This window comes from Hirundo rustica, chromosome 1 (assembly GCF_015227805.2).
Source record: "Hirundo rustica isolate bHirRus1 chromosome 1, bHirRus1.pri.v3, whole genome shotgun sequence".
In the NCBI taxonomy this organism is placed as follows: domain Eukaryota; kingdom Metazoa; phylum Chordata; class Aves; order Passeriformes; family Hirundinidae; genus Hirundo; species Hirundo rustica.
The window spans coordinates 268,312-292,743 of record NC_053450.1 but is presented as its reverse complement, the minus strand read 5'-3'; the positions used below and the strand labels follow the sequence as shown (position 1 = coordinate 292,743).

At 52.4% G+C, this 24,432-nt stretch overlaps 4 protein-coding genes across 4 annotated transcripts; all 4 read right to left on the bottom strand.

The window, feature by feature from the left end:
* Window positions 1-3,933: 3,933 nt before the first annotated feature.
* LOC120749389 (feather beta keratin-like) lies at window positions 3,934-4,272 on the bottom strand. Its single transcript, XM_040056750.1, has one exon. The coding sequence runs from the start codon at window positions 4,270-4,272 to the stop codon at window positions 3,934-3,936; it is 339 nt and encodes a 112-aa protein (XP_039912684.1).
* Window positions 4,273-13,830: 9,558 nt separating this feature from the next.
* Window positions 13,831-14,169, bottom strand: LOC120749431 (feather beta keratin-like). The gene has a single exon (XM_040056822.1). The coding sequence runs from the start codon at window positions 14,167-14,169 to the stop codon at window positions 13,831-13,833; it is 339 nt and encodes a 112-aa protein (XP_039912756.1).
* Window positions 14,170-20,385: 6,216 nt separating this feature from the next.
* LOC120749409 (feather beta keratin-like) lies at window positions 20,386-20,724 on the bottom strand. Its single transcript, XM_040056787.1, has one exon. It carries the CDS (start codon window positions 20,722-20,724, stop codon window positions 20,386-20,388), a length of 339 nt encoding a protein of 112 aa, XP_039912721.1.
* A 2,907-nt stretch (window positions 20,725-23,631) lies between these two features.
* Window positions 23,632-23,970, bottom strand: LOC120749383 (feather beta keratin-like). Its single transcript, XM_040056738.1, has one exon. It carries the CDS (start codon window positions 23,968-23,970, stop codon window positions 23,632-23,634), a length of 339 nt encoding a protein of 112 aa, XP_039912672.1.
* Window positions 23,971-24,432: the final 462 nt, after the last annotated feature.

The window sequence follows — 24,432 nt, the reverse complement described above, 5'->3', positions numbered from 1 at the left end:
GAGATGATGGGATCCCTCTTCTGGATGCTCCAAAACTGAACCGGCCCTAGTGCTGGAAATGCAGCACCTGCTGGGCGTGCCAGAGCAGAGGTGATGGTAACACTTCCTATCCAGAGTTCCTGCTCAGGTGGATGCTCTTGTTGCTCTGTTTGCTGGGAGCACTCAAGAGTGCTGCTGGAAAGAGAATTTTTCAAGTGCGCCCTGGCCTCGAGTGACTTTGGCCAAGCTGTGCCCAAGACAGAATGGTAGTGTCAAAGCCTTTGGTAGATCAGGTGATGGCCTTGTGTAATTTTTTGGAAGGTGCCCTATCTACTCTGTTTCCCATGTCAGTGTTGGCTGTTACTGGTGGCGATATATTTGATAAGAAATGTTCGTTGCACCTTTTCCATCCAACAAAATGGTTGAGTGTTGCAATTGCCCAAAGTACAGATGTGACAACATTGGAATTCAAAAAGGAGAGGAAGCAACTCCGGTTCTGATGCAAGAAAAATTTATTGAAGTGAAAGAATGGTTAACAAGAAGCTGAAGGAATCCGGTGTGGAGTACAAGTAGAGAGACCATCAGCTGAGGTGTTTTGCTTGCAGGAGCTTTTTCCAGAATGCCAAGCTGGTGGTGTCATGGATGGTTTTGAGGGCCCTTAGCAGTTGTAGCAGCCCCTTCTGCCGTAGCAGCCCAGGCCTCCCAGGCCACAGCCAAACCCACGGCCATAGCCAAGGCCGTAGCCAAGGCCGAAGCCAAATCCACCCGAGATGGGCTGTCCCTGGGCACTGAGTTCAGTGCCCACAGCAGCCGAGGAGGTGGATCCGACGGCGGTGTTCTGGGGGAAGGAGGTCATGATGGGTCCTGGCAGGGTGATCAGCACAGGGGAAGGGTTGATGACGACGTGAGAATCCTGGCATTGCAGGGCACAGGGCTCGTTGCAGCTGTTGGCCAGTGGGGTGGGTCCGCAGGGTTGGCAGATGTTGGAGCAGGCCATGGGTGTGGTGTGGAAGGTCCTGGAAGAGAGGAGGGGGTAAGGCAGGGGTGAGGGAGTGAAAGGTGCGAGAGGCAGTGTGTCAGGAGGATGAGGGAGTGTGGAGGCTTTTGTGGGGCTGTGCGGAGGCGTGAAGGCTGCTGCGGCTGGGGGCCGAGAGTGGTGGAAGAGACCGTTCAGGGTTGCAGGAGCAGGAGGGTCAGGGGCTTGAGGCTCACCTGGTTGTTAGAAGCAGGAGAAGGAGTCAGGAGAAGTGTGTGAGGGAGAGTGGCTCTGGGCCGGCTTTTATGCTGGTCCTGGATGGGCGGGATAGCATTGTCCCATGGCCTGGGGGCATTTTGCAGGCCACAGTTCGTGGCTGGCTCAGAGTGGTGAGTCCTGAGGTGGGGAGTGTTTTTCTTCCTGCAACTCTGCAGTGTCATGTCCTATTTTTGAGTGCCTGTCCATGTGACCTTGGCGGCACCTTTTAAATGCAGGTATTAGAGACCAAAGACTGCTGATGATGATGTTTTTTGGGTATTGCTCTGATGACGAGACCAGATCTCATGTCATCAATGGGGTGTCATCCGTGAAGTCACCCCATGGCCCTGGTGTGCTGTGCTTTGTGGATGTCTTGTGGAGAAGGTCCTCATTCTCCCACAGCCACATCAGGCTCATCTGGGCTTTGCAGCTCTTCAGGGGCTGATGGGTGTCCCCTTCCATCACATTCTCTCCCTCACTGTCACATTGCCATTCTTCTAAACCTGTCTACATGCCAGGCCTTTCCTGCTGGATATGGGAGAACAATCCCCGTGACGCCTCCCCTGCTGTCCAATGTCTGGTGTTGGTTCATCTGTAGCTCTCGTCTCAGCTGGGCCCAGCAAGGTCACACTGTGTGTGCCATTGCTGGGCTCTGAGTGAAACCTAGAAAGGAAAACTGGTGGAGGATAAGATGAAGACCTGAGGAGCCATTGTAGGAAGTGTGGACATTCATTTTCCGAAAAAGAGGGTTGACCTTGTTACTCACTACAGGTAGCTGAATGGATATTGTGACATCAGATTTGTCTGCATGGGTTTGGGAGTCATGATGTTGGGAGAGTTTTCCTTTAGACATTCCATCAGTGTCATGTCCTGCTTTTCAGACCATGTCCATGTAATCTTTGTGGCAACTTTAATGTGCGAGTGTGTATTTGGTAGGATTTGCTTGGAAGGTGCATGCCAGAGAAATCAGATTCAAAAATAAAAGCCTAGGAAAAATATGGGTTCCAGTGGTGAGGTTATTTATGGGCGCTTATGTGGTTTAGTTTGTGGGAGTGTTTTGATGAGTGGCCCCATTCCATCTCTGCAGTGTCAGGGTGGTCTGGCCTTTGTAGCTGTGCTGTGCACGAAGAGCTGCACCTTCCATCGTGGTCACTTCTCCTTTAGAGTGTGAGTATTTGAGACCAAAGGTTGGTGTTGACGGTGTGTGTCAAAGGAGACTGAAGATGTGACCAGGATTTGGAGAGGATGGGTGTCCTCAGTGGTGTCAGCCTGTAGAATTCATGGGGTTTGGTTTGTGGATGTGTTTTGAGGAGGAGTTCCAAACTATCACAGTCTGCTCAGGCTGGTCTGGGCTTTGCATTTGTGGCAGATGGACACTTGTGTTCCATGTGGGCAGTAGGAGAGTTGCTCCCTCAGCAAGTTACCAGATGCTGGAGTGTCTAAAACCTGACGAGTCAGAGGGATCTGGTTTTTCCACCAGTCCAATGGCTCTAGAGTCGAGTGGTTAAAGGAATCTCCTGCATTTCAAGAGTGTAACATCTGAAGTTCTGCATCTGGACAGGAATAGCACTTGGCCCTTCATCATGCTGTGGGCTGAGACTGTGGAAAATGGCTTTTCTGAGCAGCACCCTGTGGTGCTGGTGGAGAAGAAAAAGACCAGAAGGTTGCAGTGGAGCTTTTCTTCGCTCGGTGTCACCAGTGTCCAAGAGAGATTTCAGAGAATTGTTGGCATGAAGTTGGGAGAGGTGGCCCTTGCTCTCTTTAGAGCCCTGGGGAGATCCCGTGTGGTGCAGTGTGGACAGTTCTGTCCTCCACAGGTGAAGAAGCACAAATGGGGGAGTGGATGAAGACCATTTGAGGACTACCAGATAGTGCAAGGGCTGGTGAAGCTTTGCTAGAGGAGAGAGTGAGAGAGCTGGGACTCTGAGGAGACAGGGCTGGTCTGTGGGTGCCACGAGTGTGTGGGTGCCCCTCTGGTCTTAACACTACACACAGGGAATGAAAATGCTGTAAGTGTGACAGAGTTCCATGGGCAAAGGAGGCAAGACTTTTTCAGAGTGTGTGGGTTCTCAGAGAGTATAGGAGATGATGGGTTCCCTCTTCTGGATGCTCCAAAACTGAACCGGCCCTAGTGCTGGAAATGCAGCACCTGCTGTGCCTGCCAGAGCAGAGGTGATGGTAACACTTCCTATCCAGAGTTCCTGCTCAGGTGGATGCTCGTGTTCCTCTGTTTGTTGGGAGGACTCAAGAGTGCTGCTGGAAAGAGAATTTTTCAAGTGCGTGCTGGCCTCGAGTGACTTTGGCCAAGCTGTGCCCAAGACAGAATGGTGGTGCCAAAGCCTTTGGTAGATCAGGTGATGGCCTTGTGTCATGTTCTGGAAGGTGCCCCCCTCTCCCCTCTTTCCCCTGTGAGTGTTGGTTGTTGCTGGTGGGGACGTATTTGCTAAGAAATGTTCTTAGCTCCTTTTCCTTCCAACAAAATGGTGGAGTGTTGCAATTGCCCAAGGTGCAGGTGTGACAACATTGGAATTCAAAAAGGAGAAGAGGCAACTCCAGTTCTGATACCAGAAAAGTTTATTGAAGTGAACGAATGATTAACAAGAAACTGAAGGAATCAGGTGTGAAGTACATGTAGACAGATCCTCAGCTGAGGTGTTTTGCTTGCAGGAGCTTTTTCCAGAACGCCAAGCTGGTGGTGTCATGGATGGTTTTGAGGGCCCTTAGCAGTTGTAGCAGCCCCTTCTGCCATAGCAGCCCAGGCCTCCCAGGCCATAGCCAAATCCACGGCCATAGCCAAGGCCGTAGCCAAGGCCAAAGCCAAATCCACCCGAGATGGGCTGTCCCTGGGCACTGAGTTCACTGCCCACAGCAGCCGAGGAAGTGGATCCGACGGCAGTGTTCTGGGGGAAGGAGGTCATGATGGGTCCTGGCAGAGTGATCAGCACAGGGGAAGGGTTGATGACGACGTGAGAATCCTGGCATTGCAGGGCACAGGGCTCGTTGCAGCTGTTGGCCAGCGGGGTGGGTCCGCAGGGTTGGCAGATGTTGGAGCAGGCCATGGGTGTGGTGTGGAGGGTCCTGGAAGAGAGGAGGTTGTGGAAAGGCTGTGGGGGTGAGGGTAGCAAAGGGTGGTGTGTCAGGAGGACAGGGGAGCGTGGAGGCTGTTGTGGGGCTCCTGAGGCTCTGGCCGAGCGTGCTTGTAGAGAGGGGCCATGGGTGCAGGATCAGGAGGGTCAGGGGCTTGAGGCTCACCTGGTCAGCAGGAGCAGGAGTAGAAGGTGTGAGGAGTAGTGTGTGAGGGAGAGAGTCTCTGGGCTGGCTTTTATGCTGGTCCTGCATGGGCGGGACAGCATTGTCCCATGGCCTGTGGGCATTTTGCAGGCCACAGTTCCTGGCTGGCTCAGAGTGGTGAGTCCTGAGGTGGGGAGTGTTTTCCTTCCTGCAACTCTGCAGTGTCATGTCCTATTTTTGAGTCCCTGTCCATGTGACCGTGGCGGCAGCTTTGAAATGCAGGTATTAGAGACCAAAGACTGCTGCTGTTGATGATGATGTTTTTTGGGTATTGCTCTGATGACAAGACCAGAGCTCATGACAGTGGGTTGTCATCCGTGAAGTCACCCCATGGCCCTGGTGTGCTGTGCTTTGTGGATGTCTTGTGGAGAGGGTCCTCATTCTCCCACAGCCATGTCAGGCTCATCTGGGCTTTGCAGCTCTTCTGGGGGAGATGGGTGTCCCCTTCCATCACATTCTCTCCCTCCCTGTCACATTGCCATTCCTCTAAACCTGTCTACATGCCAGGCCTTTCCTGCTGGATATGGGAGAACAATCCCCGTGACGCCTCCCCTGCTGTCCAATGTCTGGTGTTAGTTCATCTGTAGCGCTCGTCTCAGCTGGGCCCAGCAAGGTCACACTGTGGGTGCCATTGCTGGGCCCTGAGTGGAACGTAGAAATGAAAACTGGTGAAGGATAAGATGAAGACTTGAGGAGCCATTGACGGAACTGCTGACATTCAATTTCTGAAACAGCGGGTGGAACTTGTTACTCTCTAGTGGCAGCTGAACAGAAATTGTAACATTGGCTTTGTGCGGCATGGGCTGCACATGTGGTTGTGGGGGAGTGTTTTCCTTCGCACAATCCTTCCTTGCCATGTCCTGCTCTTCAGACAATGTCCATCTGTCCTTGGTGGCAAGTTTAAAGTGAGAGTGGGTATTTGGTAGGATTTGCTATGCAGGTGCATGTCAGACGAAGGAGAATATACAATAAAAGCCTCGGAAAATTATGAGTGCCACCGGTAAGGTCATTCTGTGGCACTTGCGTGGTTTAGTTTGTGCGTGTGTTGTGATGAGTGGCCCCATTCCATCTCCCCAGTGTCAGGGTGGTCGGGCCTTTGCAGCTGTGCTGTGCATGATGAGCTGCCCCTTCCATCGTGGTCGTTCCTCCTTCACTGTGTGAGTATTTGGGACCAAAGGCTGGTGTTGACGGTGTGTGTCAAAGGGGACTGAAAACATGACCAGGATTTGGAGAGGATGGGTGTCCTCAGTGGTGTCAGCCTGTAGAATTCATGGGGTTTGGTTTGTGGGTGTGTTTTGAGGAGGAGTTCCAAACTATCCCAGTCTGCTCAGGCTGGTCTGGGCTTTGCATCTGTGCCAGGTGGACTCTTGTGTTCCATGTGGGCAGTAGGAGAGTTGCTCCATCAGCAAGTTACCAGATGCTGGAGTGTCTAAATCCCCACGAGTCTGAGGGATCTGGTTTTTCCGCCAGTCCAATGGCTCCAGAGTCTAGGGGTTAAAGGAATCTCCTGCATTTCAAGAGTGTAACATCTGAAGTTCTGCATCTCGACAGGAATAGCACTTGGCCCTTCATCATGCTGCGGGCTGAGACTGTGGAAAATGGCTTTTCTGAGCAGAACCCTGTGGTGCTGGTGGAGAAGAAAGAGACCAGAAGGTTGCAGTGGAACTTTACTTCAATGGGTGTCACCAGTGTCCAAGACAGATTTCAGAGAATTGTTGGCATGAAGTTGGGAGAGGTGGCCCTTGCTCTCTTTAGAGCCCTGGGGAGATCCCGTGTGGTGCAGTGTGGACAGTTCTGGCCTCCACAGGTGAAGAAGCTCAAATGGGGGAGTGGATGAAGAGCACTTGAGGGCCACCAGATAGTGCAAGGGCTGGTGGATCTTTGCTAGAGGAGAGAGTGAGAGAGCTGGGACTCTGAGAGGACAAGGCTTTGCTGTGGGTGCCACGATTGTTTGGGTGCCCATCTGGTCTTAACACTGCACACAGGGAAGGAAAATGCTATAAGTGCGCAAGTGACAAGAGACAGAGTTCCGTGGGCAAAGGAGGCAAGACTTTTTCAGAGTGTGTGGGTTCTCAGAGAGTATAGGAGATGATGGGTTCCCTCTTCTGGGGGCTCCAAAACTGAACCGGCCCTAGTGCTGGAAATGCAGCACCTGCTGGGCGTGCCAGAGCAGAGGTGATGGTAACACTTCCTATCCAGAGTTCCTGCCCAAGTGGATGCTCTTGTTCCTCTGTTTGCTGGGAGCATTCAAGAGTGCTGCTGGAAAGAGAATTTTTCAAGTACACGCTGGTCTTGAGTGACTTTGGCCAAGCTGTGCCCAAGACAGAATGGTAGTGTCAAAGCCTATGGTAGATCAGGTGATGGCCTTGTGTAATTTTTTGGAAGGTGCCCTGTCTACTCTGTTTCCCATGTCAGTGTTGGCTGTTACTGGTGGCGATATATTTGATAGGAAATGTTCGTTGCACCTTTTCCATCCTACAAAATGGTTGAGTGTTGCAATTGCCCAAAGTGCAGATGTGACAACATAGGAATTCAAAAAGAAGAGGAAGCAACTCCGGTTCTGATGCAAGAAAAATTTATTGAAGTGGAAGAATGGTTAACAAGAAGCTGAAGGAATCAGGTGTGGAGTAGAAGTAGAGGGACCATCAGCTGAGGTGTTTTGCTTGCAGGAGCTTTTTCCAGAACGCCCAGCTGGTTGTGTCATGGATGGTTTTGAGGGCCCTTAGCAGTTGTAGCAGCCCCTTCTGCCGTAGCAGCCCAGGCCTCCCAGGCCACAGCCAAACCCACGGCCATAGCCAAGGCCGTAGCCAAGGCCAAAGCCAAATCCACCCGAGATGGGCTGTCCCTGGGCACTGAGTTCAGTGCCCACAGCAGCCGAGGAGGTGGATCCGACGGCGGTGTTCTGGGGGAAGGAGGTCATGATGGGTCCTGGCAGGGTGATCAGCACAGGGGAAGGGTTGATGACCACATGAGAATCCTGGCACTGCAGGGCACAGGGCTCGTTGCAGCTGTTGGCCAGCGGGGTGGGTCCGCAGGGTTGGCAGATGTTGGAGCAGGCCATGGGTGTGGTGTGGAGGGTCCTGGAAGAGAGGCGGTTGAGGAAAGGCTGTGGGGGTGAGGGTAGCAAAGGTTGGTGTATCAGGAGGACAAGGGAGCGTGGAGGCTGTTGTGGGGCTCCTGAGGCTCTGGCCGAGTGTGCTGGCAGAGAGGGCCTAGGGGTGCAGGATCAGCAGGGTCAGGGGCTTGAGGCTCACCTGGTCAGCAGGAGCAGGAGTAGAAGGTGTGAGGAGTAGTGTGTGAGTGAGAGAGCCTCTGGGCTGGGTTTTATATTGGTCCTGTATGGGCGGGACAGCATTGTCCCATGGCCTGTGGGTATTTTGCAGGCCACAGTTCGTGACTGGCTCAGAGTGGTGAGTCCTGAGGTGGGGAGTGTTTTCCTTCCTCCAACTCTGCAGTGTCATGTCCTATTTTTGAGTCCCTGTCCATGTGACTGTGGCGGCAGCTTTTAAAAGTTAGTATTAGAGACCAAAGACGGTTGATGATGATGATGATGATGTGTTTTGGGTATTGCTCTGATGACGAGACCAGAGCTCATGACAGTGAGGTGTCATCAGTGAAGTCACCCCATGGCCCGGGTGTGCTGTGGTTTGTGGGTGTCTTGTGGAGAGGGTCCTCATTCCACCACAGCCATGTCAGGCTCATCTGGGCTTTGCAGCTCTTCAGGGGGTGATGGGTGTCCTCTTCCATCACATTCTCTCCCTCCCTGTCACATTGCCATTCCTCTAAACCTGTCTACATGCCAGGCCTTTCCTGCTGGATATGTGAGAACAATCCCCGTGACACCTCCCCAGCTGTCCAATGTCTGGTGTTGGTTCATCTGTAGCACTCGTCTCAGCTGGGCCCAGCAAGGTCACACTGTGGGTGCCATTGCTGGGCTCTGAGTGAAACCTGGAAACAAAAACTGGTGGAGGATAAGATGAAGACCTGAGGAGCCATTGAAAGAAGTGTGGACATTCACTTTTCCAAAAAAGGGGGTTGACCTTTTTACTCACTACAGGTAGCTAAATGGATATTGTGGCATCAGATTTTTCTGGCATGGGTTTGGGAGTCGTGATGTGGGGAGTGTTTTCCTTTAGACATTCCATCAGTGTCATGTCCTGCTTTTCAGACCATGTCCATGTAATCTTTGTGGCAACTTTAATGTGCGAGTGTGTATTTGGTAGGATTTGCTTGGAAGGTGCATGCCAGAGAAATCAGATTCTCAAATAAAAGCCTAGGAAAACTATGGGTTCCAGTGGTGAGGTTATTTAGGGGCGCTTATGTGGTTTAGTTTGTGGGAGTGTTGTGATAAGTGGCCCCATTCCATCTCCGCAGTGTCAGTCTGGTCTGGCCTTTGCAGCTGTGCTGTGCACAAGGAGCTGCCCCTTCCATTGTGGACATTCCTCCATTAAAGTGTGAGTATTTGAGACCAAAGGCTGGTGTTGACGTTGTGTGTCAAAGGAGACTGAAGATGTAACCAGGATTTGGAGAGGATGGGTGTCCTCAGTGGTGTCAGCCTGTAGAATTCCTGGGGTTTGGTTTGTGGGTGTGTTTTGAGGGGGAGTCCCAAACGATCACAGTCTGCTCAGGCTGGTCTGGGCTTTGCATCTGTGCCAGGTGGACTCTTGTGTTCCATGTGGGCCGTAGGAGAGTTGCTCCCTCAGCAAGTTACCAGATGCTGGAGTGTCTAAAACCCCACGAGTCTGATTGATCTGGTTTTTCCACCAGTCCGAGGGATCTGGAGTGTAAGTGTTAAAGGAATCTCCTGCATTTCAAGAGTGTAACATGTGAAGTTGTGCATCTGGACAGGAATAGCACTGGGCCCTTTGTCATGCTGTGGGCTGAGAGTGTGGAAAATGGCTTTTCTGAGCAGCACCCTGTGGTGCTGGTGGAGAAGAAAGAGATCAGAAGGTTGCAGTGGAGTCTTACTTCAATGGGTGTCACCAGTGTCCAAGAGAGATTTCAGAGAATTGTTGGCATGAAGTTGGGAGAGGTGGCCCTTGCTCTCTTTAGAGCCCTGGGGAGATCCCGTGTGGAGCGGTGTGGACAGTTCTGGCCTCCACAGGTGAAGAAGCACAAATGGGGGAGTGGATGAAGACCATTTGAGGGCCACCAGATAGTGCAAGGGCTGGTGGATCTTTGCTAGAGGAGAGAGTGAGAGAGCTGGGACTCTGAGAGGACAAGGCTTTGCTGTGGGTGCCACGATTGTTTGGGTGCCCATCTGGTCTTAACACTGCACACAGGGAAGGAAAATGCTATAAGTGCGCAAGTGACAAGAGACAGAGTTCCATGGGCAAAGGAGGCAAGACTTTTTCAGAGTGTGTGGGTTCTCAGAGAGTATAGGAGATGATGGGTTCCCTCTTCTGGGGGCTCCAAAGCTGAACCGGCCCTAGTGCTGGAAATGCAGCACCTGCTGGGCGTGCCAGAGCAGAGGTGATGGTAACACTTCCTATCCAGAGTTCCTGCCCAAGTGGATGCTCTTGTTCCTCTGTTTGCTGGGAGCATTCAAGAGTGCTGCTGGAAAGAGAATTTTTCAAGTACACGCTGGTCTTGAGTGACTTTGGCCAAGCTGTGCCCAAGACAGAATGGTAGTGTCAAAGCCTATGGTAGATCAGGTGATGGCCTTGTGTAATTTTTTGGAAGGTGCCCTGTCTACTCTGTTTCCCCTGTCAGTGTTGGCTGTTACTGGTGGCGATATATTTGATAGGAAATGTTCGTTGCACCTTTTCCATCCAACAAAATGGTTGAGTGTTGCAATTGCCCAAAGTGCAGATGTGACAACATAGGAATTCAAAAAGAAGAGGAAGCAACTCCGGTTCTGATGCAAGAAAAATTTATTGAAGTGGAAGAATGGTTAACAAGAAGCTGAAGGAATCAGGTGTGGAGTAGAAGTAGAGGGACCATCAGCTGAGGTGTTTTGCTTGCAGGAGCTTTTTCCAGAACGCCCAGCTGGTTGTGTCATGGATGGTTTTGAGGGCCCTTAGCAGTTGTAGCAGCCCCTTCTGCCGTAGCAGCCCAGGCCTCCCAGGCCACAGCCAAACCCACGGCCATAGCCAAGGCCGTAGCCAAGGCCGAAGCCAAATCCACCCGAGATGGGCTGTCCCTGGGCACTGAGTTCAGTGCCCACAGCAGCCGAGGAGGTGGATCCGACGGCGGTGTTCTGGGGGAAGGAGGTCATGATGGGTCCTGGCAGGGTGATCAGCACAGGGGAAGGGTTGATGACCACATGAGAATCCTGGCACTGCAGGGCACAGGGCTCGTTGCAGCTGTTGGCCAGCGGGGTGGGTCCGCAGGGACGGCAGATGTTGGAGCAGGCCATGGGTGTGGTGTGGAGGGTCCTGGAAGAGAGGAGGGTGAGGAAAGGCTGTGGGGGTGAGGGTAGCAAGGGGCGGTGTGTCAGGAGGACAAGGGAGCGTGGAGGCTGTTGTGGGGCTCCTGAGGCTCTGGCCGAGCGTGCTGGCAGAGAGGGCCCAGGGGTGCAGGATCAGTAGGGTGAGGGGCTTGAGGCTCACCTGGTCAGCAGGAGCAGGAGTAGAAGGTGTGAGAAGTGTGTGAGGGAGAGAGGCTCTGGGCCGGCTTTTATGCTGGTCCTGGATGGGCGGGACAGCATTGCCCCATGGCCTGGGGGCATTTTGCAGGCCACAGTTCGTGGCTGGCTCAGAGTGGTGAGTCCTGAGGTGGGGAGTGTTTTTCTTCCTGCAACTCTGCAGTGTCATGTCCTATTTTTGAGTCCCTGTCCATGTGACCTTGGCGGCAGCTTTTAAATGCGAGTATTAGAGACCAAACACTGCTGCTGCTGATGATGTTTTTTTGGTATTTGTCAGTAGATGTGACCAGAGCTCATGACAGTGGGGTGTCATCCGTGAAGTCACCCCATGGCCCTGTTGTGCTGTGCTTTGTGCGTCTCGTGTGGAGAAGGTCCTCATTCTCCCACAGCCATGTCAGGCTCATCTGGGCTTTGCAGCTCTTCTGGGGGTGATGGGTGTCCCCTTCCATCACATTCTCTCCCTCCCTATCACATTACCATTCCTCTAAACCTGTCTACATGCCAGGCCTTTCCTGCTGGATATGGGAGAGCAATCCCCGTGACGCCTCCCCAGCTGTCCAATGTCTGGTGTTGGTTCATCCGTAGCGTTCGTCTCAGCTGGGCCCAGCAAGGTCACACTGTGGGTGCCATTGCTGGGCTCTGAGTGAAACCTGGAAAGGAAAACTGGTGAAGGATAAGATGAAGACCTGAGGAGCCATTAAATGAATTTCAGACATTCAGTTTTCCGAAAAAGATAGTTGACCTTATTACTCACTACAGGTAGCTGAATGGATATTGTGGCATTAGATTTGTCTGGCATGGGTTTGGGAGTTGTGATGTGGGGAGTGTTTTCCTTTAGACATTCCAACAGTGTCATGTCCTGCTTTTCAGACCATGTCCTGCTTTTCAGACCATGTCCATGTAATCTTTGTGGCAACTTTAATATGCGAGTGAGTATTTGGTAGGATTTGCTTGGAAGGTGCATGCCCGAGAAATCAGATTCAAAAATAAAAGCCTAGGAAAACTATGGGTTCCACTGGTGAGGTTATTTAGGGGCACTTATGTGGTTTAGTTTGTGGGAGTGTTGTGATAAGTGGCCCCATTCCATTGCAGCCATGTCAGTCTGGTCTGGCCTTTGCAGCTGTGCCGTACATGAGGAGCTGCCCCTTCCATTGTGAACATTCCTCCATTAAAGTGTGAGTATTTGAGACCAAAGGCTGGTGTTGACGTTGTGCGTCAAAGGGGACTGAAGATGTGACCAGGATTTGGAGAGGATGGGTGTCCTTAGTGGTGTCAGCCTGCAAAATTCCTGGGGTTTGGTTTGTGGGTGTGTTTTGAGGGGGAGTCCCAAAGTATCACAGTCTGCTCAGGCTGGTCTGGGCTTTGCATCTGTGCCAGGTGGGCTCTTGTGTTCCATGTGGGCAGTAGAAGAGTTGCTCCCTCAGCAAATTACAAGATGCTGGAGTGTCTAAAACCCCACGAGTCTGATTGATCTGGTTTTTCCACCAGTCCGAGGGATCTGGAGTGTAAGTGTTAAAGGAATCTCCTGCATTTCAAGAGTGTAACATGTGAAGTTGTGCATCTGGACAGGAATAGCACTGGGCCCTTTGTCACGCTGTGGGCTGAGAGTGTGGAAAATGGCTTTTCTGAGCAGCACCCTGTGGTGCTGGTGGAGAAGAAAGAGACCAGAAGGTTGCAGTGGAGCCTTACTTCAATGGGTGTCACCAGTGTCCAAGTCAGATTTCAGAGAATTGTTGGCATGAAGTTGGGAGAGGTGGCCCTTGCTCTCTTTAGAGCCCTGGGGAGATCCCGTGTGGAGCGGTGGGGACAGTTCTGGCCTCCACAGGTGAAGAAGCACAAATGGGGGAGTGGATGAAGACCATTTGAGGGCCACTATACAGTGCAAGGGCTGGTGGATCTTTGCTAGAGGAGAGAGTGAGTGAGCTGGGACTCTGAGGAGACAAGGCTGGACTGTGGGTGTCACGAGTGTGTGGGTGCACATCTGGTCCTAACAATGCACACAGGGAAGGAAAATGCTGTAAGTGTGCAAGTGACAAGAGACAGAGTTCCATGGGCAAAGGAGGCAAGATTTTTTCAGAGTGTGTGGGTTCTCAGAGAGTATAGGAGATGATGGGTTCCCTCTTCTGGGGGCTCCAAAGCTGAACCGGCCCTAGTGCTGGAAATGCAGCACCTGCTGGGCCTGCCAGAGCAGAGGTGATGGTAACACTTCCTATCCAGAGTTCCTGCCCAGGTGGATGCTCTTGTTGCTCTGTTTGCTGGGAGCACTCAAGAGTGCTGCTGGAAAGAGAATTTTTCAAGTGCGCGCTGGCCTCGAGTGACTTTGGCCAAGCTGTGCCCAAGACAGAATGGTAGTGTCAAAGCCTTTGGTAGATCAGGTGATGGCCTTGTGTAATTTTTTGGAAGGTGCCCTATCTACTCTGTTTCCCATGTCAGTGTTGGCTGTTACTGGTGGCGATATATTTGATAGGAAATGTTCTTTGCACCTTTTCCATCCAACAAAATGGTTGAGTGTTGCAATTGCCCAAAGTGCAGATGTGACAACATAGGAATTCAAAAAGGAGAGGAAGCAACTCCGGTTCTGATGCAAGAAAAATTTATTGAAGTGAAAGAATGGTTAACAAGAAGCTGAAGGAATCAGGTGTGGAGTACAAGTAGAGAGACCATCAGCTGAGGTGTTTTGCTTGCAGGAGCTTTTTCCAGAATGCCCAGCTGGTGGTGTCATGGATGGTTTTGAGGGCCCTTAGCAGTTGTAGCAGCCGCTTCTGCCGTAGCAGCCCAGGCCTCCCAGGCCATAGCCAAATCCACGGCCATAGCCAAGGCCGTAGCCAAGGCCGAAGCCAAATCCACCCGAGATGGGCTGTCCCTGGGCACTGAGTTCAGTGCCCACAGCAGCCGAGGAGGTGGATCCGACGGCGGTGTTCTGGGGGAAGGAGGTCATGATGGGTCCTGGCAGGGTGATCAGCACAGGGGAAGGGTTGATGACGACGTGAGAATCCTGGCACTGCAGGGCACAGGGCTCGTTGCAGCTGTTGGCCAGCGGGGTGGGTCCGCAGGGACGGCAGATGTTGGAGCAGGCCATGGGTGTGGTGTGGAGGGTCCTGGAAGAGAGTAGGGTGAGGAAAGGCTGTGGGGGTGAGGGTAGCAAGGGGTAGTGTGTCAGGAGGACAAGGGAACGTGGAGGCTGTTGTGGGGCTCCTGAGGCTCTGGCCGAGCGTGCTGGCAGAGAGGGCCCAGGGGTGCAGGATCAGTAGGGTGAGGGGCTTGAGGCTCACCTGGTCAGCAAGAGCAGGAGTAGAAGGTGTGAGGAGTAGTGTGTGAGGGAGAGAGGCTCTGGGCCGGCTTTTATGCTGGTCCTGGATGGGCGGGACCGCCTTATTGAATGACTCTGAGGACATTCTGCAGGCCACATTTCCTGGCTGGCTCAGAGTGGTGAGTCCTGAGGTGGAGAGTGTTTTCCTTCCTGCAACTCTGCAGTGTCATGTCCTATTTTTGAGTGCCTGTCCATGTGACCTTGGCGGCAGCTTTTAAATGCAAGTATTAGAGACCAAAGACTGTTGCTGCTGATGATGGTGTTTTTGGGTATTGGTCTGATGACGAGACCAGAGCTCATGACAGTGGGGTGTCATCCGTGAAGTCACCCCATGGCCCTGTTGTGCTGTGCTTTGTGCGTGTCTTGTGGAGAGGGTCCTCATTCTCCCACAGCCACCTCAGGCTCACCTGGGCTTTGCAGCTCTTCTGGGGGTGATGGGTGTCCCCTTCCATCACATTCTCTCCCTCCCTGTCACATTGCCATTCTTCTAAACCTGTCTACATGCCAGTCCTTTCCTGCTGGATATGGGAGAACAATCCCCGTGACGCCTCCCCAGCTGTCCTGTGTCTGGTGTTGGTTCATCCGTAGCGCTCGTCTCAGCTGGGCCCAGCAAGGTCACACTGTGGGTGCCATTGCTGGGCTCTGAGTGAAACCTGGAAAGGAAAACTGGGGAAGGATAAGATAAAGATCTGAGGAGCCATTGAAGGAAGTGTGGACATTCACTTTTCCGAGAAAGGGGGTTGACCTTTTTACTCACTACAGGTAGCTAAATGGATATTGTGGCATCAGATTTGTCTGGCATGGGTTTGGGAGTCATGATGTGGGGAGTGTTTTCCTTTAGACATTCCATCAGTGTCATGTCCTGCTTTTCAGACCATGTTCTTGTAATCTTTGTGGCAACTTTAATGTGCGAGTGGGTATTTGGGAGGATTTGCTTGGAAGGTGCATGCCAGACAATATACAATAAAAGCCTAGGAAAACTATGGGTTTCATGAGTGAGATCATTTGGAGGCACTTGAGTGGTTTAGTTTGTGGATGTGTTGTGGTGAGGGGCCCCAATGTATCACAGCCATGTCAGTCTGGTCTGGCCTTTGCAGCTGTGCTGTGCATGAGGAGCTGCTCCTTCCATTGTGGTCGTTCCTCCTTTACTGTGTGAGTATTTGAGACCAAAGGCTGGTGTTGAAGGTGCGTGTGAAAGGGGACAGAGGACGTGACCAGGATTTGGAGAGGAGTCGTGTTTTCTGTTGTGTCAGCGTGTAGAACCCCTGACTTTGTGTTTGTGAGAATGTTTTGAAGGGGAGCCCCAAGCCATCAAATGCTGGTCTGGCTGGTCTGGGCTTTGCATCTGTGCCCGGAGTGACTGCATGGACTCTTCTGTTCCATGTGTGCAGCAGGCGAGTTGCCCACTCAGGAAGATTGCACGTGGTGGAGTGTCTGAGGCCCCTCTTGGTTGTTCCAGCAGCCAGAGGGATCTGGAGTCCTAGGGGTTAAAGGAATCTCTGGCATTTCAAGAGTGTAACTTCTGAAGTTCTGCATGTGGGCAGGAATGGCACTGTCACCCAGGCAATGCTGAGAATTGCAGATCTAGAAAGCAACTGGTAGAGAAGAATGAAACTTACAATGTCACAGTGGAGCTTTACTCCAATGGGTGTCACGAGTGTCCAAGACAGATTTCAGAGAATTGTTGGCATGAAGTTGGGAGAGGTGGCCCTTGCTCTCTTTAGACCCCTGGGGAGATCCCGTGTGGAGCTGTGTGGACAGTTCTGGCCTCCACAGGTGAAGAAGCACAAATGGGGGAGTGGATGAAGACCATTTGAGGGCCACTATACAGTGCAAGGGCTGGTGGATCTTTGCTAGAGGAAAGAGTGAGAGAGCTGGGACTCTGAGGAGGAATGGCTGGGCTGTGGGTGCCACGAGTGTGTGGGTGCCCATCTGGTCTTAACACTGCACACAGGGAAGGAAAATGCTATAAGTGCGCAAGTGACAAGAGACAGAGTTCCATGGGCAAAGGAGGCAAGACTTTTTCAGAGTGTGTGGGTTCTCAGAGAGTATAGGAGATGATGGGTTCCCTCTTCTGGGGGCTCCAAAACTGAACCGGCCCTAGTGCTGGAAATGCAGCACCTGCTGGGCGTGCCAGAGCAGAGGTGATGGTAACACTTCCTATCCAGAGTTCCTGCCCAAGTGGATACTCTTGTTCCTCTGTTTGCTGGGAGGACTCAAGAGTGCTGCTGGAAAGAGAATTTTTCAAGTGCGCGCTGGCCTCGAGTGACTTTGGCCAAGCTGTGCCCAAGACAGAATGGTAGTGTCAAAGCCTTTGATAGATCAGGTGATGGCCTTGTGTAATTTTTTGGAAGGTGCCCTGTCTACTCTGTTTCCCCTGTCAGTGTTGGTTGTTACTGGTGGAGATGTATTTGATAGGAAATGTTCTTTGCTCCTTTTCCATCCTACAAAATGGTTGAGCGTTGCAATTGCCCAAAGTGCAGATGTGACAACATTGGAATTCAAAAAGGAGAGGAAGCAACTCCAGTTCTGATGCAAGAAAAATTTATTGAAGTGAAAGAATGGTTAACAAGAAGCTGAAGGAATCAGGTGTGGAGTACAAGTAGAGGGACCATCAGCTGAGGTGCTTTGCTTGCAGGAGCTTTTTCCAGAATGCCAAGCTGGTGGTGTCATGGATGGTTTTGAGGGCCCTTAGCAGTTGTAGCAGCCGCTTCTGCCGTAGCAGCCCAGGCCTCCCAGGCCATAGCCAAATCCACGGCCATAGCCAAGGCCGTAGCCAAGGCCAAAGCCAAATCCACCCGAGATGGGCTGTCCCTGGGCACTGAGTTCAGTGCCCACAGCAGCCGAGGAGGTGGATCCGACGGCGGTGTTCTGGGGGAAGGAGGTCATGATGGGTCCTGGCAGGGTGATCAGCACAGGGGAAGGGTTGATGACGACGTGAGAATCCTGGCATTGCAGGGCACAGGGCTCGTTGCAGCTGTTGGCCAGCGGGGTGGGTCCGCAGGGTTGGCAGATGTTGGAGCAGGCCATGGGTGTGGTATGGAGGGTCCTGGAAGAGAGGAGGTTGTGGAAAGGCTGTGGGGGTGAGGGTAGCAAGGGGTAGTGTGTCAGGAGGACAGGGGTGTGTGGAGGCTGTTGTGGGGCTCCTGAGGCTCTGGCCGAGCGTGCTGGCAGAGAGGGCCCAGGGGTGCAGGATCAGTAGGGTGAGGGGCTTGAGGCTCACCTGGTCAGCAGGAGCAGGAGTAGAAAGTGTGTGGAGTAGTGTGTGAGGGAGAGAGGCTCTGGGCCGGCTTTTATGCTGGTCCTGGATGGGCGGGACAGCCTTGTTGAATGACTCTGAGGACATTCTGCAGGCCACATTTCCTGGCTGGCTCAGAGTGGTGAGTCCTGAGGTGGGGAGTGTTTTCCTTCCTGCAACTCTGCAGTGTCATGTCCTATTTTTGAGTGCCTGTCCATGTGATCTTGGCGGCAGCTTTTAAATGCAAGTATTAGAGACCAAAGACTGTTGCTGCTGATGATGGTGTTTTTGGGTGTTGGTCTGATGACGAGACCAGAGCTCATGACAGTGGGGTGTCATCAGTGAAGTCACCCCATGGCCCTGTTGTGCTGTGCTTTGTGGGTGTCTTGTAGAGGGGGTCCTCATTCTCCCACAGCCACGTCAGGCTCATCTGGGCTTTGCAGCTCTTCAGGGGGTGATGGGTGTCCTCTTCCATCACATTCTCTCACTCCCTGTGACATTGCCATTCTTCTAAACCTGTCTACATGCCAGGCCTTTCCTGCTGGATATGGGAGAACAATCCCTGTGACGCTTCCCCTGCTGTCCAATGTCTGGTGTTGGTTCATCCGTAGCACTCGTCTCAGCTGGGCCCAGCAAGGTCACACTGTGGGTGCCATTGCTGGGCCCTGAGTGAAACCTGGAAAGGAAAACTGGTGAAGGATAAGATGAAGACCTGAGGAGCCATTGAAGAAAGTGTGGACATTAACTTTTCTGAAAAAGAGGGTTGACCTTTTTACTCACTCCAGGTAGCTGAATGGATATTGTGGCATTAGATTTGTCTGGCATGGGTTTGGGAGTCGTGATGTGGGGAGTGTTTTCCTTTAGACATTCCATCAGTGTCATCTCCTGCTTTTCAGACCATGTCCATGTAATCTTTGTGGCAACTTTAATGTGCGAGTGTGTATTTGGTAGGATTTGCTTGGAAGGTGCATGCCAGAGAAATCAGATTCAAAAATAAAAGCCTAGGAAAACTATGGGTTCCAGTGGTGAGGTTATTTAGGGGCGCTTATGTGGTTTAGTTTGTGGGAGTGTTTTGATGAGTGGCCCCATTCCATTGCAGCCATGTCAGTCTGATCTGGCCTTTACAACTGTGCTGTGCACAAGGGGCTGCCCCTTCCATTGTGGTCGTTCCTCCATTAAAGTGTGAGTATTTGAGACCAAAGGCTGGTGTTGATGTTGTGTGTCAAAGGGGACTGAAGATGTGACCAGGATTTGGAGAGGATGGGTGTCCTCAGTGGTGTCAGCCTGTAGAATTCATGGGGTTTGGTTTGTGGGTGTGTTGTGAGGAGGAGTCCCAAACGATCACAGTCTGCTCAGGCTGGTCTGGGCTTTGCATCTGTGCCAGGTGGACTCTTGTGTTCCATGTGGGCCGTAGGAGAGTTGCTCCCTCAGCAAGTTACAAGATGCTGGAGTGTCTAAAACCCCACGAGTCTGAGGGATCTGGTTTTTCCGCCCGTCCAAGGGATCTGGAATGTAAGGGTTAAAGGAATCTCCTGCATTTCAAGAGTCTAAAATGTGAAGTTCTGCATCTGAACAGGAATAGCACTTGGCCCTTTGTCATGCTGTGGGCTGAGAGTGTGGAAAATGGCTTTTCTGAGCAGCACCCTGTGGTGCTGGTGGAGAAGAAAGAGACCAGAAGGTTGCAGTGGAGCCTTACTTCAACGGGTGTCACCAGTGTCCAAGACAGGTTTCAGAGAATTGTTGGCATGAAGTTGGGAGAGGTGGCCCTTGCTCTCTTTAGAGCCCTGGGGAGATCCCGTGTGGAGCAGTGTGGACAGTTCTGGCCTCCACAGGTGAAGAAGCACAAATGGGGGAGTGGATGAAGACCATTTGAGGGCCACCAGATAGTGCAAGGGCTGGTGGATCTTTGCTAGAGGAGAGAGTGAGAGAGCTGGGACTCTGAGGAGACAAGGCTGGACTGTGGGTGTCACGATTGTTTGGGTGCCCATCTGGTCTTAACACTGCACACAGGGAATGAAAATGCTGTAAGTGCGCAAGTGACAAGAGACAGAGTTCCATGGGCAAAGGAGGCAAGACTTTTTCAGAGTGTGTGGGTTCTCAGAGAGTATAGGAGATGATGGGTTCCCTCTTCTGGGGGCTCCAAAACTGAACCGGCCCTAGTGCTGGAAATGCAGCACCTGCTGTGCCTGCCAGAGCAGAGGTGATGGTAACACTTCCTATCCAGAGTTCCTGCTCAGGTGGATGCTCTTGTTGCTCTGTTTGCTGGGAGCACTCAAGAGTGCTGCTGGAAAGAGAATTTTTCAAGTGCGCCCTGGCCTCGAGTGACTTTGGCCAAGCTGTGCCCAAGACAGAATGGTAGTGTCAAAGCCTTTGGTAGATCAGGTGATGGCCTTGTGTCATGTTCTGGAAGGTTCCCTGTCTACTCTGTTTCCTATGTCAGTGTTGGTTGTTACTGGAGGAGATGTATTTGACAGGAAATGTTCGTTGCACCTTTTCCATCCAACAAAATGGTTGAGTGTTGCAATTGCCCAAAGTGCAGATGTGACAACATTGGAATTCAAAAAGGAGAGGAAGCAACTCTGGTTCTGATGCAAGAAAAATTTATTGAAGTGAAAGAATGGTTAACAAGAAGCGGAAGGAATCAGGTGTGGAGTACAAGTAGAGATACCATCAGCTGAGGTGTTTTGCTTGCAGGAGCTTTTTCCAGAATGCCCAGCTGGTGGTGTCATGGATGGTTTTGAGGGCCCTTAGCAGTTGTAGCAGCCGCTTCTGCCGTAGCAGCCCAGGCCTCCCAGGCCATAGCCACATCCACGGCCATAGCCAAGGCCATAGCCAAGGCCAAAACCAAATCCACCCGAGATGGGCTGTCCCTGGGCACTGAGTTCAGTGCCCACGGCAGCCGAGGAGGTGGATCCGACGGCGGTGTTCTGGGGGAAGGAGGTCATGATGGGTCCTGGCAGGGTGATCAGCACAGGGGAAGGGTTGATGACGACGTGAGAATCCTGGCATTGCAGGGCACAGGGCTCGTTGCAGCTGTTGGCCAGCGGGGTGGGTCCGCAGGGTTGGCAGATGTTGGAGCAGGCCATGGGTGTGGTGTGGAGGGTCCTGGAAGAGAGGAGGGTGAGGAAAGGCTGTGGGGGTGAGGGTAGCAAGGGGCGGTGTGTCAGGAGGACAAGGGAGCGTGGAGGCTGTTGTGGGGCTCCTGAGGCTCTGGCCGAGCGTGCTGGCAGAGAGGGCCCAGGGGTGCAGGATCAGTAGGGTGAGGGGCTTGAGGCTCACCTGGTCAGCAGGAGCAGGAGTAGAAGGTGTGAGGAGTAGTGTGTGAGGGAGAGAGGCTCTGGGCTGGCTTTTATGCTGGTCCTGGATGGGCGGGACAACATTGTCCCATGGCCTGGGGGCATTTTGCAGGCCACAGTTCGTGGCTGGCTCAGAGTGGTGAGTCCTGAGGTGGGGAGTGTTTTCCTTCCTGCAACTCTGCAGTGTCATGTCCTGTTTCTGAGTCCCTGTCCATGTGACCTTGGCGGCAGCTTTTAAATGCAAGTATTAGAGACCAAACACTGCTGCTGATGATGTTTTCTGGGTATTGGTCAGATGACGAGACCAGAGCTCATGACAGTGGGGTGTCATCCGTGAAGTCACCCCATGGCCCTGTTGTGCTGTGCTTTGTGGGTGTCTTGTGGAGGGGGTCCTCATTCTCCCACAGCCCCATCAGGCTCATTTGGGCTTTGCAGCTCTTCTGGGGGTGGTGGGTGTCCCCTTCCATCACATTCTCTCTCTCCCTGTCACACTGCCATTCTTCTAAACCTGTCAACATGCCAGGCCTTTCTTGCTGGATATGGGAGAACAATCCCCGTGACGCCTCCCCTGCTGTCCAATGTCTGGTGTTGGTTCATCTGTAGCGCTCGTCTCAGCTGGCCCCAGCAAGGTCACACTGTGGATGCCATTGCTGGGCCCTGAGTGAAACCTGGAAAGGAAAACTGGTGAAGGATAAGATGAAGACCTGAGGAGCCATTGAAAGAAGTTTTGACATTCACTTTTCCGAGAAAGGGGGTTGACCTTTTTACTCACTGCAGGTAGCTGAATGGATATTGTGGCATCAGATTTGTCTGGCATGGGTTTGGGAATCGTGATGTGGGGAGTGTTTTCCTTTAGACATTCCATCAGTGTCATGTCCTGCTTTTCAGACCATGTCCATGTAATCTTTGTGGCAACTTTAATGTGCGAGTGGGTATTTGGTAGGATTTGCTTGGAAGGTGCATGCCAGACAATATACAATAAAAGCCTAGGAAAACTATGGGTTTCATGAGTGAGATCATTTGGAGGCACTTGAGTGGTTTAGTTTGTGGATGTGTTGTGGTGAGGGGCCCCAATGTATCACAGCCATGTCAGTCTGGTCTGGCCTTTGCAGCTGTGCTGTGCATGCGGATCTGCTCCTTCCATTGTGGTCGTTCCTCCTTTACTGTGTGAGTATTTGAGACCAAAGGCTGGTGTTGAAGGTGCGTGTGAAAGGGGACAGAGGACGTGACCAGGATTTGGAGAGGAGTCGTGTTTTCTGTTGTGTCAGCGTGTAGAACCCCTGACTTTGTGTTTGTGAGAATGTTGTGAAAAGGGGCCCCAAGCCATCAAATGCTGGTCTGGCTGGTCTGGGCTTTGCATCTGTGCCCGGAGTGACTGCATGGACTCTTCAGTTCCATGTGAGCAGCAGGCGAGTTGCCCACTCAGGAAGATTGCACGTGGTGGAGTGTCTGAGGCCCCTCTTGGTTGTTCCAGCAGCCAGGGGGATCTGGAGTCCTAGGGGTTAAAGGAATCTCCCGCATTTCAAGAGTGTAACTTCTGAAGTTCTGCATGTGGACAGGAATGGCACTGTCGCCCAGGCAATGCTGAGAATTGCAGGTCTAGAAAGCAACTGGTAGAGAAGAATGAAACTTGCAATGTCACAGTGGAGCTTTACTTCAACGGGTGTCACGAGTGTCCAAGACAGATTTCAGAGAATTGTTGGCATGAAGTTGGGAGAGGTGGCCCTTGCTCTCTTTAGAGCCCTGGGGAGATCCCATGTGGAGCTGTGTGGACAGTTCTGGCCTCCACAGGTGAAGAAGCACAAATGGGGGAGTGGATGAAGACCATTTGAGGGCCACTATACAGTGCAAGGGCTGGTGGATCTTTGCTAGAGGAAAGAGTGAGAGAGCTGGGACTCTGAGGAGGAATGGCTGGGCTGTGGGTGCCACGAGTGTGTGGGTGCCCATCTGGTCTTAACACTGCACACAGGGAAGGAAAATGCTATAAGTGCGCAAGTGACAAGAGACAGAGTTCCATGGGCAAAGGAGGCAAGACTTTTTCAGAGTGTGTGGGTTCTCAGAGAGTATAGGAGATGATGGGTTCCCTCTTCTGGGGGCTCCAAAACTGAACCGGCCCTAGTGCTGGAAATGCAGCACCTGCTGGGCGTGCCAGAGCAGAGGTGATGGTAACACTTCCTATCCAGAGTTCCTGCCCAAGTGGATACTCTTGTTCCTCTGTTTGTTGGGAGGACTCAAGAGTGCTGCTGGAAAGAGAATTTTTCAAGTGCGCGCTGGCCTCGAGTGACTTTGGCCAAGCTGTGCCCAAGACAGAATGGTAGTGTCAAAGCCTTTGATAGATCAGGTGATGGCCTTGTGTCATGTTCTGGAAGGTGCCCCCCTCTCCCCTGTTTTCCATGTCAGCGTTGGTTGTTACTGGTGGAGATGTATTTGATAGGAAATGTTCTTTGCACCTTTTCCATCCTACAAAATGGTGGAGTGTTGCAATTGCCCAAAGTGCAGATGTAACAACATTGGAATTCAAAAAGGAGAGGAAGCAACTCTGGTTCTGATGCAAGAAAAATTTATTGAAGTGAAATAAGAAACTGAAGGAATCAGGTGTGAAGTACAACTAGAGAGACCATCAGCTGAGGTGCTTTGCTTGCAGGAGCTTTTTCCAGAATGCCAAGCTGGTGGTGTCATGGATGGTTTTGAGGGCCCTTAGCAGTTGTAGCAGCCCCTTCTGCCGTAGCAGCCCAGGCCTCCCAGGCCATAGCCACATCCACGGCCATAGCCAAGGCCGTAGCCAAGGCCAAAGCCAAATCCACCCGAGATGGGCTGTCCCTGGGCACTGAGTTCAGTGCCCACAGCAGCCGAGGAGGTGGATCCGACGGCGGTGTTCTGGGGGAAGGAGGTCATGATGGGTCCTGGCAGGGTGATCAGCACAGGGGAAGGGTTGATGACGACGTGAGAATCCTGGCATTGCAGGGCACAGGGCTCGTTGCAGCTGTTGGCCAGCGGGGTGGGTCCGCAGGGTTGGCAGATGTTGGAGCAGGCCATGGGTGTGATGTGGAGGGTCCTGGAAGAGAGGGGGGTGAGGAAAGGCTGTGGGGGTGAGGGTAGCAAGGGGTAGTGTGTCAGGAGGACAAGGGAACGTGGAGGCTGTTGTGGGGCTCCTGAGGCTCTGGCCGAGCGTGCTGGCAGAGAGGGCCCAGGGGTGCAGGATCAGGAGGGTGAGGGGCTTGAGGCTTACCTGATCAGCAGGAGCAGGAGTAGAAGGTGTGAGGAGTAGTGTGTGAGGGAGAGAGGCTCTGGGCCGGCTTTTATGATGGTCCTGGATGGGCGGGACAGCCTTGTGTGATGTCTCTGAGGACATTCTGCAGGCCACAGTTCGTGGCTGGCTCAGAGTGGTGAGTCCTGAGGTGGGGAGTGTTTTCCTTCCTGCAGCTCTGCAGTGTCATGTTCTATTTTTGAGTCCCTGTCCATGTGACCTTGGCGGCAGCTTTTAAATGCAAGTATTAG